Below are 17,222 nucleotides of genomic sequence, written 5' to 3' on the forward strand. Positions count from 1 at the left end.
GATGGCATTAAAAAAACGCCACAAACTTTTTCCCACACCTAATATTTCCTCATCATCAAATCGCATTGATATATAAATAATCTCTTGATGCAATGTTTTGAAGCTTTATATATAATATTTAATGCACGTTCAAGATTCTTCGCACGTTCAAAGTTCTTCGTATACATACGCACTTGTATGTGCTCTGTGCATACATGCAAATATTCATATATTTGCATGAGTTAAAATAATAATTGAATATCTACTATATGTTATCATATTTAAGGAGTTTAATGATTAATACATATAGGTGGACCCGAAAGATTTTTCGAGCTGGCTACAAAAAAGATTTGGAGGAGACCGATCTTTATGCTACTCTTACACAAGACAGAACTAACAACTTAGGTGAAATTATAGATAAAGCTTGGGAAAGAGAAGTGGAATCATGTGCTAAAAAGAAAAATGACAGTAAACCACAATTACTTAGAGTGCTATTGCGCTGTTTTGGAAAACCGCTTCTTCTAATCGGAATTGCAGAAGCAGTTATGGAGCTGTTTTCTAGGTATGTAAATAAAGATAAACAAATTGTGTATCAATATGATGTATTTGAAATCAAACTTTGGCTTTACTTACTTGTTCTGAAATAGAAGCTACGTCACTAAATAAATATTGTAAATAAGTTGATATATATATATATATATAAATAATTATAATATTTTCTTTATTATAGTAACAAATAGATAATGTGTATAAGTGGAAGATTATTTTATCTAATTAGAAAATCCAACTGCAAATATAAAAAAGGAAATAACTTTTTTATATACATATATTAAAGAGTTTATCATAATCACTTATCATATTATTAGTAAAAATAAACTTTACTTTTTTATACGATTCAGTGTGAATTTAAGAAAAACTGATCAGCCAAAAGTTATAAGTTAATAAGTTATTAATATGATTTATAACATAATTTTCATACATGCTACTGCTTCTAATAATGTTTAATTATATTACAGAATGTATCAACCGTTATTACTTGCTACTTTGTTACGTTACTTCGCGATCGACAAAAAAGAATGGAGCGACGAAGTATATTACTGCGCAGGCGGTATAATTCTTTTATCCATCATGGATGCTTTTATTACACATTATTGCGTACATTGTTCCTTTCACATAGGACTGAAAATTAAAGTGGCTTGTACCACATTGATTTATCAAAAAATATTAAAGCTCTCCAATTCTGTGTTAGACAGTGAAACATCTGTTGGACAGGTAAGATACAAGCTAAATATTTATTTCCTCAAAGTATGTCTGATGAAATGTGACGTAGAGGAAGCACTAGATAAAGAATACAGAAATTAGAAGAATAGAGATATTGTAGAATTTAAAGAAATTTTTTGTATTAAAATAATTTTGAAACTATACATGTGTGCGCGCGCGCACATGTATAGTTGTGTGTGTGTGTGTGTGTGTGTGTGTGTGTGTGTGTGTGTGTGTGTGTGTGTGTGTGTGTGTGCGCGTGTGTGTATGCACCACGTATTACTAATATTTATACCGTACTATGTAAAATCATATCAAAAGAACAATTCAATAAATGTTTGCTAACAGATTAATCCAAGTTTATACATTTTTAGATGGTAAATTTTTTGAGTAGCGATATTACTAGATTGGAAGCGTCCCTGGTAGATTTGCATTACATTTGGATTGCTCCTCTTCAAATTGTATGGATCACATACATTACATTTTTCGAAATTGGATGGGCAGCATTAATCGGAATAACAGTGTTTTTACTATTCATGCCTTCTCAAGGTATTGGCAGCTTTCATCAATAAATGATTGTAAAAATCATACGATTAATACATCTCTGTAACAATATTATTAGGTGTACAACTTTGCTTCCGCCGTTTTCCTATAGATGGCTTTAGCGGTAAGTGGTGGTCGAAATAAATAGATCATAGACGTCATACAATAACTTGAGCATCTGTCAACATAACTCCATAGAAACATTAGTCGATTTGTGTCTGCATAAAGTTATTCTCGATTGAAAATGTCAGTTTACGAGCCAAATTCTCGTCATTTGCGGGAGATTTTAATTTTTTGCTTCAATATGAAGAAATCTGCGGCTGAGGCTCATCGAATGCTCTCAAATACTTATGGTGAGGCCGCTATTAGTGAAAGAACGTGTCGTGAGTGGTTTGAACGCTTCAAGAACGGTGATTTTGACATCGAAGACCGGCAAAACGGTGGAAGAGAGAAGGTTTTTGAAGATGCAGAATTGGAGGCATTACTTGAGCAAGACTCGTGTCAAAATCAAGAAGAATTGTCACGATCATTGGGAGTGACTCAACAAGCCATTTTAAAACGCCATGGGAATGATTCAGAAGCAAGGAAATTGGGTGCCGTACGAATTGAAGCCGAGAGATGTTGAGCGGCGTTTGTTTGCTTGTGAACAGCTGCTTGAAAGGCAAAGACGAAAGGGATTTCTGCATCGCATTGTGACTGGGGACGAAAAATGGGTTCATTACGATAATTCCAAGCGCAGAAAATCATGGGGAGTTCCCGGCCATGCTTCCACGTCGACGGCCAAACCGAATATTCACGGCTCCAAGGTCATGCTCTGTATTTGGTGGGACCAGCTCGGCGTAGTGTATTATGAACTGTTGTGTATTATGAAAACCGACTGAAACAATCACACAGGCGATCAGTATCAAACGCAATTGATGCGTTTGAACCGAGCATTGAAAGACAAACGGCCGCAATACAACGAGAGACACGATAAAGTGATTTTGCAGCATGACAATGCTCGACCCCATGTTGCGAAAGTGGTCAAGACATACTTGGAAACGTTGAAATGGGAAGTCCTACCCCATCCGCCGTATTCTCCAGACGTTGCTCCCTCTAACTATCACTTGTTTCGATCAATGGCACGGCCTGGTTGACCAGCACTTTCGGTCTTATGAAGAAGTAAAAAATTGGATCGATTCGGGGATAGCCTCAAAAGATGACTAGTTTTTTCGACGCGGGATTCGTACGCTACCCGAAAGATGGGAGAAAGTAGTGGCCAGCGATGGACAATACTTTGAATCATAAATGTATAACCAGTTTTTTACAATAAAGCCTCGAATTTCGGAAAAAAAACGGCGGAAGCAAAATTATACACCTAATACGTACGATAAGATTGTCACAATATTTCAAAATGACTATTTCAGCGTTCTTGGCAAAGATAATTGCACCTTTAACGCTCAAATCAGCAGAAAAAACAGACAATAGACTTAGATTGATGAATCAGGTAATTACTGGATTGCAAGTAATTAAAATGTATGTTTGGGAGATTCCTTTTTCTAATCTCGTGGAAAAGGCGAGGAAGTAAGTATAACTAAATCATATATCTGTCTCTCATATTATTTTTTTTCATTTAATATTATTAATATCTGAAATAAATTGATTTAATAAAAGAATATATAATATATTATTTGTAACATCCAAAATGACCGATCTTGACTTTCTTTGTCATATTTGATTCATATAAAGTCTTGCTTAAAATTCTTAATATATTTAATATCATTATTTTTACACATTATTTTTCCTTATAATTAATATGAGGATTTATTTTGTATATGTCCTTATTTTTATTAATACCAAATTGTTCAGATTTAATTATTTCCAGGCGAGAAATGAGTGTAATAAAGAAATACTCCATCTTGAGACAACTAGCTCTTACTCTTGACTGCTGTGTACCGCGACTTAGTATCTTCGTTGCGGTATTGTCATACGTCCTATTCGGGAATTACATCAATGCCGAAAAAGTATATTTAGTAACAGCATATTACAACGTTTTACGGAATTCGCTGATTTTCGGATTTTCAATGGGTAAGATAATTATCAATGCAAATTTCAAGACATTTTTATAAACGACATGAAGAAATAATCTTTAGAAAAAATTATAATTTATAATAGCTTTACCTATAATTAAAGATAAGATATAAAAAATAAAACCTTATATTAAAAATGCGATATATATAGATTAAATCATTTATTTCCTATATATATTTCAATTTTAACAATCTTTTAAAAATAATACAAAAAAAGTTTGCAAAATTTAGTACTTGTTGAAGATTACTATTACACTGAGTTCTATCTTTAACGAGAAAGATAATTAATAAAATAAGATACATTTGATAATAAACTTAATAATAAACTTATTTCATAGGTCTCCATCAATTAGTACAGGCATTAGTTTGTATTCGCCGTCTACGAAGCTTTATGTTACACGATGAGATCACCAAAACGAGACAAAACCTTATATATCAGACAGTCACTGATTCATATGCCCTTTCTATGACTAATGTAAATGCCAAGTGGCACGGTGACGGTAAGGAAGATACATTGCGTAACGTAAGCTTAACCGTGCCACCTGGAAGCTTCATCGCTATTGTCGGTCAGGTAGGTTCGGGTAAGAGCAGTCTCTTACAAGCGATACTTCAGGAATTACCTCTAACAAGTGGAAGCATCGAATGCCATGGCAGAATAAACTACGTCAGTCAACAGCCATGGATCTTCGCGTCCTCTGTGAAGCAGAACGTTCTATTCGGACAGACGATGGATAAGTCGCGTTATGATGAAGTGATCAGAGTCTGCCAGATGGAATCAGACATAAACTCGTTTCCCCATGGCGATCGCACCATCGTGGGCGAAAGGGGAATGAATTTAAGTGGTGGCCAACGTGCCAGAATCAATCTGGCAAGAGCGATCTATAAAGACGCTGATATCTACTTGCTGGATGATCCCCTCTCCGCTGTGGATTCGCACGTCAGCAGATGTCTTGTAGACAAGTGTATCTTCGGCTATCTAAAAGTAAGACTCGCAAAGTATTCATATTCCTACATAACACAGTTCTCATTAGAATGTCCTAAGGATATCCTGTAGACATCTTAGGACATCTCTTGGATAGCTTCTTGTGATTTTAAATTTTAATTATTTTATTTAACAATTACCTATCAGGAAAAAACGAGAATTTTGGTGACGCATCAGTTGCAGTATTTGCAACTCGCTGATCAGATTATTGTGATGAATAATGGTAGTATCGAGCAAAAAGGTACATTCGACCAACTACAAGCATTGGGCCATGATTTTATGAAATTGGTGAAGGCAGCAGACACGAAGGATAAAGAGATTGAGCGTAGACAGTCCGAAATGCAGCGTCAAATTTCGCTAAAAATTGAAACGAAGGATCATGGGAACATCTTGCCGATTGATACAAAGGAAACGCTGGCAAAGGGTCACATATCTCGCAAAACATTATTCGCTTACTTTAAGGCGAGTAAGAGTCCTATTATGATCACATTGATGATGTTGATCTTCTTAGCAAATCAAGTAGTATCTGGCGGTAGCGATTATTTCGTTGCATTCTGGGTAAACGTCGAATCTAGCTCGTGGCATGAAATGGGTAACTCCACCTGGGACTTTCAGTGGGAAGGTCCACTGTCCCGCGATTTCATGCTCTACATATACACCGCTATGATAGCGGCCATTATATTATTGTGGCAATTCCAAACAATCGTGTATTTCAATGTATGCATGTGGTCCTCAATAAATCTTCACTCCGCCATGTTTCGCAGTATATTGCGTGCAACTATGTATTTCTACAGTACTAATCCAGCTGGCCGTATATTAAATAGGTAAGTGTAGAAGAGCAATTAATTAGACGTACGTCTAATTTTTCTTCCTCTCTCTAATAGTACATTCTCTAATATTTAAAATTTTTATTTAACTATAATCATTATAGTTTTTTATTTATTGTCATTTATTTTTAACAACTTTTTGATAAAGTGAGCCTAATTTAATCTAAAAAAAGAGAAACGTCTTTTATCTTAGATTTGCCAGGGATATCAATATTGTCGACTTATTGCTATCAATGTGCGTATTCGACATCATAGTAATCGGACTCATCACGATCACAGTAATACTTATGGTCATAGCGGTTACCCCGTGGCTAGCGATACCCACTGTGATGTGCGTTTGCATTTTCATCTATCTCCGAATGATATATATCAGTACTAGTCGCAGTATCAAGCGCCTCGAAGGGACAAGTAAATAATCCATGCAATATTTATAAATAGCAATATTTGTAATTAGCGAAAAGTTACTTCCGATCTCTCTTTTTGATCATTCTTTTAAATCATTTGCATACTGAATTAATTAATTTATTTATTAAAGTTGTATTTATTAAAGTTTTCTTCAAATTGGATTTTGAATTTTGGATTTTTATCCATATAGTACAGAAGCTTACAGCAATATGCTGCAACACTGAAATATTGTTGGATTAATCTGTGCTGTATGAATTAACGAAAATTTAAAATAAATAATATAAATTTAAAATAAATAAATAATAATAAAAAACAACTTGCTTAGCACGATCGCCGATTTTTGACCTCCTCGGGGCGTCTCTGCAAGGTCTGACGACAATTAGAGCTTCCAACGCCGAAGAGATACTGATGTCTGACCTGTGCGTTCATCAGGATGTCCATACGTCCGCTTGCTTCCTCTTCCTGTCCACTTCTCGAGCATTCGGCTTCTACATCGATGTGATTTGCCAGCTTTACATCGGGGCAATAATTATAGCTTTCACGGTTGTTGACGGATTGGCTGTTGTTAGTAACATCGGTCTGTTAATCACGCAAACTATGGCATTAACAAACATGCTGCAGTGGGGAATTAGACAAACAGCCGAATTGGAGAGTCAGTTGACCTCTATAGAGAGAATACTCGAATATAGCCACTTGGAGGAGGAGCCGATGATTGACAGTAAACCGGATGCCAAACCGCCGGACGATTGGCCTACAAAGGGTCTTGTGAAGTTTAAAAACGTAAACTTAAAATATAATCCTCGAGGCGTTTGCATCCTCAGAGACGTCAGTTTTATCGTTATGCCGAAAGAGAAGATCGGTATCGTTGGCAGAACTGGCGCAGGAAAGTCATCTGTGATCAACGCTCTTTTTCGTCTGGCCTGCGTGGAGGGTGAAATCCTTATAGACGATGTATCCACCGGCGCTATCGCTCTGCACGATTTTCGCTCGAAGATCAGTATTATCCCTCAGGAACCATTCCTGTTCACCGGTAGTCTACGACAGAATCTCGATCCCTTCGATCAGTATTCCGACGCCATACTATGGCAAGCGCTCCAGGATGTCGAATTGAAGGAGACGATTTCTGAAATGGCTGCCGGATTGAACACAAAGGTGTCCGATGAAGGATCGAACTTCAGTGTCGGCCAGAAGCAACTACTGTGCCTCGCGCGCGCTATTGTTAAGAACAATCGGATTATGATATTAGATGAAGCAACTGCCAACATTGATCCTTACACGGATTCCCTTATACAAAAGACAGTTAGGACGAAATTTGTAAACTGTACTGTGTTTACCATTGCTCACAGATTGAATACCATTATGGACAGTGATAGAATATTCGTGATGGATGCTGGACATCTTGTGGTAAGTACAAATCAATAGCTAAATAATTCAAAGGTAACACGATTCCGATAACTTTAATGTTACAATTTATATGTGGTTTAAAGAAATAGATAGCAAGATGTTTCAAATCATAAAATTTTTAGATTTCGGAATTTCTTTCTCGATACAAGAACTTTACAAAACTATTATAAATGTTGATTTTAGGAACTTGGCCATCCGTATATCCTTTTGCAACAAAAAGGATACTTTTATAATATGGTACAGCAAACTGGGGCTGTTATGACCGAAAATCTTATTGATATAGCTATGAAGGTAAGCAATAATTAAAATTAACGATAGAATTATATTATAAAATAATAAAATATCCATAATATTATTTGATTTCACTCTAGAAAGAGAATTAAAGAGAATTATTTAATTATTTGTCAAAGAAAAATTAATGAAGCATTTGAATTAATTTCATAAACTTTGTATTAATAAATTATTGTGACTTTTTTACAGAATTTCTACAAAATGGATAGATCGCCATCCAGATAATCACAATTTTCGTTACGATTATACCAAAAGAATGCAAACAATTGCATTCGACGAGCTTATTAAATTATATAATCTATTAAAGATGTATGTGTTACATCTTAAAACATTGCCAAAAATATAAAAAAATTTTATAGATATAAAACATAAAAATTATATAGATTGTTCTATTATTATGTCTGAATATCTATGTAAAATTTGAGCATAATTCTTTTATTGGTTTAAAAGTTACTTAGTTTTTTATTAGCCTTGATTGTTATATAAAATATTTTATAAAATATTTTGTAGTATTATTATTTGTCAATTTTATGAGAAACATTAAAAATTAAATCAAATTTTAAACAATACTGATAAAAAAATAATAAATATTTTATACAAAAGTTTATTTAAATTCACTTATTCGTTTAAAAGTTACTGATTTAGAACTGCACAGAGGAAAAATATAGTCATTGCTGCGTAAAATCATATTATAAGCAAAATTATTTATTGTTTTTTGCAGTTGATCAGAGCACATTCACGGGTTAACATCAAAAGATTTTGAATAATATAGGCTGATATTAGCTTATTTTGATTATTGTAACTGATATTTTTAGCTGATAACATACAGCCAAAATATATTTAATATATAAAATTATGTGTATTTTACATTAACAAAATAGTTTTCTGTTAATTGTTCTTTTCTCTATTTTCATCTTTCAGTATTCATCTTTTACACTTTTATCATTTTTTCAAATTCGTACCTTTTTCAAGACCTGTAATATATCGAACAAATTTAAAATAAAGCGTAAAAATGAAAGTTTATATACTTATGTAGAGAAACAATCAAAAACATTTTCGTTTTTTTTTTATAAAATAAATGTTTTTAATTTTATGTTTGTTGCTATCCGTCTTTATTATATAAAAATTTTATTATACAATTAATGTAATATACACAGGAATACATTCAGAATTTTTTTTATTTATCTGTGTAAATACAAAGACATAATTTTGTTAATATAAATTCTTTGCAGTCACACAGTCAATTAATATATACGATACGTTTCTATTTCTAATATACATATATAATTATCTAAAAAATCGTATATAATTGTACGATTCGATGCCAACGAGAAACATAATTAGCAACATTGTATAAGTACTCAAAACGATTATTATAATTGTTATATTGTAAAAAGTATTTTTTAATTACCGTTCCTATTTACGAAGATTTTACACCATATTTTGATCGTAACAATAATTAAGATGAATTTGTTACAACATTATGACACAATAGATTTTGATTTATCAAAGGAAGTATAATAAAAAAAATGTGAAGTCTTTCGTATCTGTAATATTTTTAGGGTTTGATAATAAATACGGTAATAGTTGCGTATTATAGAATTCCAAACCAAACCGCATTAGATCAATTTTATGGGTATGACGTGACCGATATGCATTGAAATTCGTTGTAAAAATTCAATTTTTTAATACGATATACATAAGTAACGGTAACATTTGCTGTGAAATAAGTATTATTTGTATTAATCATGATGAACAATTTATTGGACGCTCTCTTTTTTGATTTTTTTTTTATTCTTACTATTCGTCTTCTTTCTCTTTCTCTGTTTCAATTAATTGAAAAATAATTTTAAAAAATCTTTATTTATTTTCACATTCCTAAGCAATTCGTGAAAAATTTTTTACCTTTAATCATTCAAAAAATATTTTATCCCCGAAATTTTATAAAGTAAAATTTTATAAAATTTTATTTCGTTGTAAGATATCCATATCTTTAATGATGTTTAATGAATAAAAGTATAATCTCACGATATATAAGACAGCCTATTCTTCCATCGAGAGATTCTCTTACTTATCCAATTTTATAACAAACGCTTCTCCAGGGGGGACGGTAAGTTTTTTGAAGTACACATTCCGATTTATTCTGTAATTTGGTCCAACAACGACGTAACCACCGTAATAAAGGAATGACAGATCCTTTACGCGCGTCTCGTTGCCAAAATTGGCCACAAACACATAGGAATTTCTTCGTGGATACCACCGCTCAATCACGATCATTTCATCTTCCACATATCTAGACAGAAGAATATTAAATTAAGCTATCACATAACATTTTATATCATTATTATATAACAATACGATCTGTCGACAAAAAATTTTAAATGTAATAATTGTTCTATCTAGCAAGACAAAAATATGTATTTAGCACGCAAAATAAAGAAATAAAATTAATTTCTTGAGTTGTTAAAAAGATGAGTTACGTAATTATTAAAGATATTTAGATTTATAAGGAAGAAAAAAAATTTTAAGGACAATCACAAATCCGAAAATTCGTGTAACCCAAAGGGCTTTACCTAATATCACAATTCGCAGTACTTTGATTTTCTCTTAACACCGCTTTGACGTAAACCGGCGTAGCTTCCATTCTTAGCTTCGCCATCTCTGTAACAGTGCTTTTTAAACTGGTTTCCATAGGTTTCCTAGCTTCTGGTAGCCAAGCGGTAACTCCTGAAGGCGAAAAACTGCTTTCTGAGCCTTCCTTCTTCTCCCAATACATAGGAATCAAATTGTGCACGTGTGCCAAATCCTTATGATCTCGACACTCACAATCTTCGATACCTATCTGAGCAAATGAAAATTCGATTAATAATAACTCTTGTGTATTAAATATTTTTTGAATTATTTTAAAAAGAGATATTTATTAAAATATTGAAATGTGCTGTTAATATCTTGCATTGCAATGAAAAAAATGATGATGACTCAAGAAATAAAAAAAATAAATAATAATTGCGTATTTTTTAAACATACGAATTACGCCAATATCCAATAACCAAACTCTTTACAGAAAGTCAATTATTGTTTTCACATTCAATTAGAAAAATTCAGTAAATTGGTCTTATGCATTAAATTTGTATTTTGCTGGAAGAAATCGAACAGAACTTGTCAAACGCAGAGTCTGCTCAATTTCTGCATCAAATTATGTGCATATTTATTAGGTTTTTATTGTCAATCTGTTTCAAGTCATGTAAATAATTTGTTAATCATTTTTGTAGCATTCTGTCACCAGCATCTTAATTAATAGATTCTACGTCAAAGTAATCTTCCTGCTGACAATATTTATCAGCAGATGTTGTATAAAGTTTGAGCAAATTTGGTTGACTAGACATTCTCCAGATTCGTGGATCTCATTCATGATATAATTCATACCTCATCACCATAAAATATACTTGGCGTCCCAGGAAGCATCATGCCAAGAAGAGAAGCTGCCACACTAGCATTCTTGACGGTCATAGTAGAGGCCACTCTGCTGGTGTCCACACTACCTACGGACCAGTGGATCCACGGGTAAGAGGGTTTGTCAAAGAGCACACCCTTCGTGATACTCTCGATCTGTGCTTTAATATTTTTCGTGCCGTTCACCAAACGAAGAGTCACATCAATCAGATCTATCTTGGACAAAATAGAGTTCCTCGCGACAGAGGTAGCGGCGTCCAAGGCGTTTATGTGACAGATGAAGATATTGCCCGGATGCAGAAGAGATCTCCAGTATCTAAGATCACTCACAAACGTGTCTTCGCCGACGTAATGTTCCAGTCCCTTGAGATAGAAACCGTCTACTCCTCGCTGCTGCCAGATTTTGATAGCCTCGCTAACAGGGTGTTCCTGCTGACGAGCTAAGTGACTGGAAGGAAACGTTTCTCTCTTTACTTCCTGCAGCGGTGTCGACAAGGTGTCGCGGATGGCATCAATCGTGGACGGTGCGGACGGCAATATGTCATGAATTATTGCGCTATTCGCGAGATCTCGTCTTTCCCGAAGCGTACGTTCAGTCTCGTTCGCCTTCGCTTCATTCAAGCTCTTCATAAATGGATATAAAGGCAAATCGAGGATGATACTCATATTTCGCCTGTGGATCTCGCGGACGAGAACGGAGAAGTCTCCCAATGTACCCAACTCTTTGTTCACGTCCGTCATATTGCTAATGTCCGAATAATATTCCGGGTAATGCGGCGCCGGAAATATCGAGTTGAGTCGTATAGTCCGTATTCCGAAATTCTTTAAGTAATTTAGCCGCATAATTATCCCTCGCAAATCGCCGATCCCATCGGCGCTCTTCGTCGAGTCCTGAAAGGACGCCGGGAATATTTCGTAGAAGGTACTGCCTTGCCACCATTCCACCGGTGGGTCGCATCTAACATGCAAATAATTCATGTGAAATTATACGTAATGAAGAATTTTGTATTTGTGTTAAAAATGTCCACTTATATCTTTCTTAAAATTTTGTGTTGAATTTTTTAACATATCCGCGTGTTAATTTACGCGCGTATTAACCCGCATATTAACATATTGTGATTATTGTTATTTATTTTGTTATATATTTTGTATTAAATTAATATTTCTTGAATATTTCTTAGTGTCAAAACAACATAATTTATATGAGAAAGTAAATAAATAACATAAATTTTTCAATTATACACGTCTTAAGATCAATTATATAATTTAAAGATCATCTACTTATTAAAATGCTATTCATTACATACTTTTTGATAAAATGTATTTGTTCGTATTTATATGTGAGTATACTGTATGCAAATTAAATTTAAGTTAAATAAAATATTAGGTATACATTATGCGAGAGTTAAATTTGAATTAGATAAAACATTATTTTACTCATGATTTTTAGGAAAGAAAAATTTAAATTAAGATTTTTATTGTATAAAAAATGATGTAGAAATTACATAAAGTGACAAAATGCAAAATATTCGCAGTTGTCAGAAAAAATTACTTCAACTATCTTTCCCGAAAAAAAAAAATGTTTCATATATAGTTAAACAAAATTATATAAAATTATATATAATATATATAATTGTATATAATTATATATAATTATATATAATTATATAAAATATGTCCATGTATATATAACATTTTTTCCAAAAGGTTGTCTAATTTGTAACCATCTTCTCATGTTGAGATTATCGAAAATTCCCTTAAGTAGGGAATTATAATCGTCCTTTCTGATTTTTATCATTCACGAGTTTATTCGTACAGGTAAACATGCATAGTGTGCGTACATACTTCTTAGGCATTGTAGCGATAATGCCGATAACGAGAGCGGCACATCCGGTCAAGATCGACATCAATGACCAGTAGCATGTCTTCCGTATCAATGGCCAGTTCCACTTCATGAAACGATAATCTTTGGGCGGCTTCGGTACTACCAATTGTATCCCAACGAGTGGTGGTTTGCCGCCGTTCTCCTGGTTGTAAAACTAAACAGTTAAGACATAAATACGTATGATGATTGTTAGAAAGCGACAAGCGATGAATTTTAGTCAACATGAGATCGTTGAAAATTGGAAATCCTCTTGAATTTTATTTCAAATGTGGAACAGCAAAGGCACATACATAAATCGAACATTCATATAAGTACACCTACCTACATTTCTTTTAAATCTCCGATGATACAGTAACGAAATGTCAATCCTAGGGTGACCAGATCCGGGAATCAGGCGTCCCAGTTCTCGAGGATAAGTCCTCTTTCACAAGGAGTTCTCGGCCGTTTTTGCAGGTTTCTTTAGATTCAGCCTAATATTTTATATTCGAAATATATCCGCGATTAAGAAATTAATAAAATATACAAAATGAGAAACTAACTTTATATATTCTAAAAGATTTCTATTAAATGTACACAGTTAAATACTTAATCATATTTATTAATTTATATCAACTAAATTTATTGAATTCATTTCAATAAAAATTAAAGTTAAAAAAATAAAAATTAATTTGAATTAAAAAATTATTATTCATTATCATTCATTTAAACTAAATTAATTTAAATATAAAAAATTTGTAGCTCCATATATAATAAATATATAAGTAATATCTGTCTTTTTTTATCAATTTTATTGAAAAGATAAAGTGAAAGTTAATGTCTAAGTTTTCCCTATGTTGCATGTAGCTCTCTTAATTGTATACGTCATTTTATATGGTCACCCTAGTTGTATCTTATCTGCATTGGGTTTCTATATACACAAGCAGCTGAGATGACAAAACGAGGAGAAAATACGAAGTAACAACTTAGTTGATCTTAGTTAAAAAGATACAGATTGCGAGTGTGTGAATACAATCACGACTTCGTGAATGCAATCACAAGGTAGCATCTTTCGTGCATATGTGATATATTTAATAAAGTATCTTTTCTCTGTGTCAAGCAAATGTAAAAATATATAATGTATGAAGTAGCACAGATGTCCGTTGTTTTTGCAAGTAGCATAAACGGAATTTGTGAATTTTGTGATAAACATACAATACATTAAGCATAATAGGCACATATACACGTACATACAATAATAGGCGGAAGATTAAATAATTTGGAATATACGAAAAAAATTATAAATCATTTTTAATATTCCAAAACTAGATTATTAAACAATAAATATGTAAAAAAATCTCGAAAGTTTTGATGTTTTAATTCCTTATTTTATACAGAGACACAAATAATAATTTTATTTTTAATAATATATTCAAATACTTATAAAAAAGATTTTTTTAAGACATTCAAAATTCTCGAGAATCTTTAACATTTTAAGAAATTTCCAATTTTTAATATTTAAATTAAATATTGTATTATTGAACCGTTCTTTAAATTGATTTTATTTTATATTTGAAAAAGTCTTCAAATTCCGATACTTACTAAAGCTTGAGCATCTGGTGCGAGATGTTGATAGGCAGTATTTAATTGTGTCAATAATTGTGCGCAAACGGGTTCGTTTGTGTCACTGCTACTACCGCTGCTAGTAGACTCCACCATGGGATCACGTGAACTCGGTTCTGAAACATTACGATATGATATACAAGCTTAATCATTTAATATAGTACAACCACTATTAAAATTAAAACTTTCTGAACAATTATTTTTATATTACGAAAAAATGATTAATAAGATTGTGATTCGAACTAATCGTAAATCGATTAAATTGTGTTTGAATAATTCAATATATTTCTGTATTTTTAAAATAAATCTTAAAACAGAAAGATTTAAAATATTTTTTTATGCAACCAAATGGGATATTGTCATCTTTTTAATTTAGGCAATTTTAATATTGAATATAAGAAGATTAAATACCAGTCATGTGATAAAAATGACTGATTGGATCATCGTTTAAATTGAAACTGGATCCTATTATCAAAAGCGCTTTAATGAACGTCGACGTTATATACAGAAACACGATTACGTAAGCTTTTCAGCTCGTCAAAGAACATGATTTAACGAATATTTAATATTCATTTAAAGAAAAGAAATCTTCAATTTACAAATAATAAATAATTTACAAATAATAAATATAACTTGTATCCTCCTTTTCTTTTTTGATTTTATATTTAGTACATAATTGTTATAAAATTCTATTTTATTATTATAAATTAATTGCTAAATTAATCCAATAATGATAAAAAGAAAATACAAAGATAATGTTATTGAAATCACATAGTGCCATTGAAGGTAATGCTTAATTGCGTGCCGTATTGTAATAGATAGAAAATACATACCATCGTTTAAAGGTTTACTCGAACTATTCACAATGTTCATGAAGTTAAGTCCGTCTTCTGTATTAATATTTTCGAGCGTTGGCGTCGGTATCATTTCTAATGGAGTTCCTTCCAGGGCATTGAATATCGGTGTCGATTGTAGAGTCTCGTTGGTTTGAGTAGGTGGTGGACTTGGTGTTAATAGAGGACAATCGGACGCTTCTTCATCCTATTAAAGATAAATGCTTATATGAGACAAAGTTCTCAGAACGAAAGATAAATATTTCGTAGAATAGAAAAATGCCATTTGTTCTCTTTGATTGCGAAATATTATGCTGCATTATTGCATCTTTTTAAAAAAATGCACTATCTTTCAAATTATTAAATTATTATGCGAATTAGATTTTAGTTATGGTAAGAATCATATCAGATTGAATACTGAATTAATAGAACTTTTGTTAAGAAAAGGATTTCTAGATTTATTATTAGAAATGAAAAACATTACAGTTTCTAGTAGTAAAATGAACACACCTGTTGATCTTGATTTATAAACAGCTCTCGGGAATTTGAAGATGGCGGAAGTTCAGATGATATAACAATAGACAAAAGGTCTTCGGGCTTCTGGATACTCATCTCTATTACATAGATATTTTATACAAATGGTATACTTTTATATATATTTTTATAAATGTTTACACATGCTTTATTTTGAAATATCTGCAAGTTCGAACTTAACAAATTGTTAAATACGTATAAAATAATTTTAATAATATTTCAGTATTTTAAGTTAATTGCTGTCGGAAATAAAGTTTAAATTATTTATGATTTTATAAAATAATGGTAGACAAAAATCCTTTTTTTATTCTACACATCAAATTTCATAGGATGAAAGAAATATTTGTTCGTTTTTTTTTTTAAATTGATTTCTAAATTCAATTTATTCTTTATATCTAAATCCGGAGAGATGCACGTATTTGCGCCTACATGTTGGTGTATAGAAAGAATATACAGGAAGGGTGAGTGGGTGTATATCGACGTATTTTTCATTATTGTGCGTCTATCATGCAGGATGTTACCGCTTGAGCATAGTGCTTGTGGTGTATTCGACGATCAATAATCGTAAAAGTCAGTTGTCATTGCATCATCTGTTCATAATATTGTCAGTCTTAAACTAAGAATTTCATTTTCTAAATTTTGTATTTTTGATTAATATCTCTTTTTCGCATAAAGATAATAAGACAGTTTTTACTTAACGATTTTAATCACTTTATTCTGAATAATAATTCTTAATTATTTAATAAATTTTTAATAAAACATTTAATAATAAATGTAATGACTTAATTTAATACCTTCCATGAGACAGTTTTAAAGATTGCAAATGTATCTCAAGAAATATTATTAATCTGAGCACTCACAAAATATCTTAGTCGGAGATTAGTTCCATTCAGCAAAATAATAATAAATGGCATATATATTTACAGCCACGAGATCGGCATTGAAAACCGAGATACAATACACGAGCAAACGACTTTGAGTTAACGGTGAATAATCATAAAATTTACATTACCTTGACTTGGAATATTTCATAATTGCAAATAAATCAATGTATATTTTTTAAGATTTCTTGGACGGTCTTTTTTATGATTTAAGAAATTATTTGTAATTGCAGAGATATTTGTAAATCATGCTAATAATAATATTAATAAAATAAAA

The 17,222-nt window shown here is 32.0% G+C and overlaps 2 protein-coding genes across 3 annotated transcripts in view; one reads left to right on the top strand and one right to left on the bottom strand.

Annotated features, from left to right (window-relative positions):
* The window catches only part of LOC108692229 (probable multidrug resistance-associated protein lethal(2)03659), an 8,750-nt gene extending 411 nt beyond the window's left edge, over positions 1-8,339 (top strand). Inside the window, exons 2-12 of the mRNA XM_018200405.1 lie at positions 290-541; positions 996-1,251; positions 1,614-1,788; positions 3,189-3,345; positions 3,647-3,849; positions 4,190-4,833; positions 4,981-5,657; positions 5,854-6,068; positions 6,391-7,469; positions 7,653-7,760; positions 7,950-8,339. Of these exons, the coding sequence (XP_018055894.1) occupies positions 290-541; positions 996-1,251; positions 1,614-1,788; positions 3,189-3,345; positions 3,647-3,849; positions 4,190-4,833; positions 4,981-5,657; positions 5,854-6,068; positions 6,391-7,469; positions 7,653-7,760; positions 7,950-7,985 (3,802 nt within the window). The 3' untranslated portion in view covers positions 7,986-8,339. The remainder of the gene's footprint in view (positions 1-289; positions 542-995; positions 1,252-1,613; positions 1,789-3,188; positions 3,346-3,646; positions 3,850-4,189; positions 4,834-4,980; positions 5,658-5,853; positions 6,069-6,390; positions 7,470-7,652; positions 7,761-7,949) is intronic.
* A 584-nt stretch (positions 8,340-8,923) lies between these two features.
* LOC108692220 (neutral and basic amino acid transport protein rBAT-like) overlaps positions 8,924-17,222 on the bottom strand; it is a 9,163-nt gene continuing 864 nt past the window's right edge. The window contains exons 2-8 of one of the 2 annotated variants that reach the window (XM_018200394.1): positions 16,041-16,144; positions 15,531-15,738; positions 14,677-14,813; positions 13,059-13,240; positions 11,187-12,171; positions 10,334-10,602; positions 8,924-10,053 (exon numbers count right to left, since the gene is read on the bottom strand). In XM_018200394.1, coding sequence (XP_018055883.1) covers positions 9,828-10,053; positions 10,334-10,602; positions 11,187-12,171; positions 13,059-13,240; positions 14,677-14,813; positions 15,531-15,738; positions 16,041-16,142 — 2,109 coding nt within the window. In that variant the 5' untranslated portion in view covers positions 16,143-16,144 and the 3' untranslated portion in view covers positions 8,924-9,827. Of the gene's footprint in view, positions 10,054-10,333; positions 10,603-11,186; positions 12,172-13,058; positions 13,253-14,676; positions 14,814-15,530; positions 15,739-16,040; positions 16,145-17,222 lie in introns of both variants that reach the window. The other variant, XM_018200393.1, reaches the window with a different exon arrangement.

Source organism: Atta colombica, unplaced genomic scaffold (assembly GCF_001594045.1).
Source record: "Atta colombica isolate Treedump-2 unplaced genomic scaffold, Acol1.0 scaffold66, whole genome shotgun sequence".
Lineage (NCBI taxonomy): Eukaryota > Metazoa > Arthropoda > Insecta > Hymenoptera > Formicidae > Atta > Atta colombica.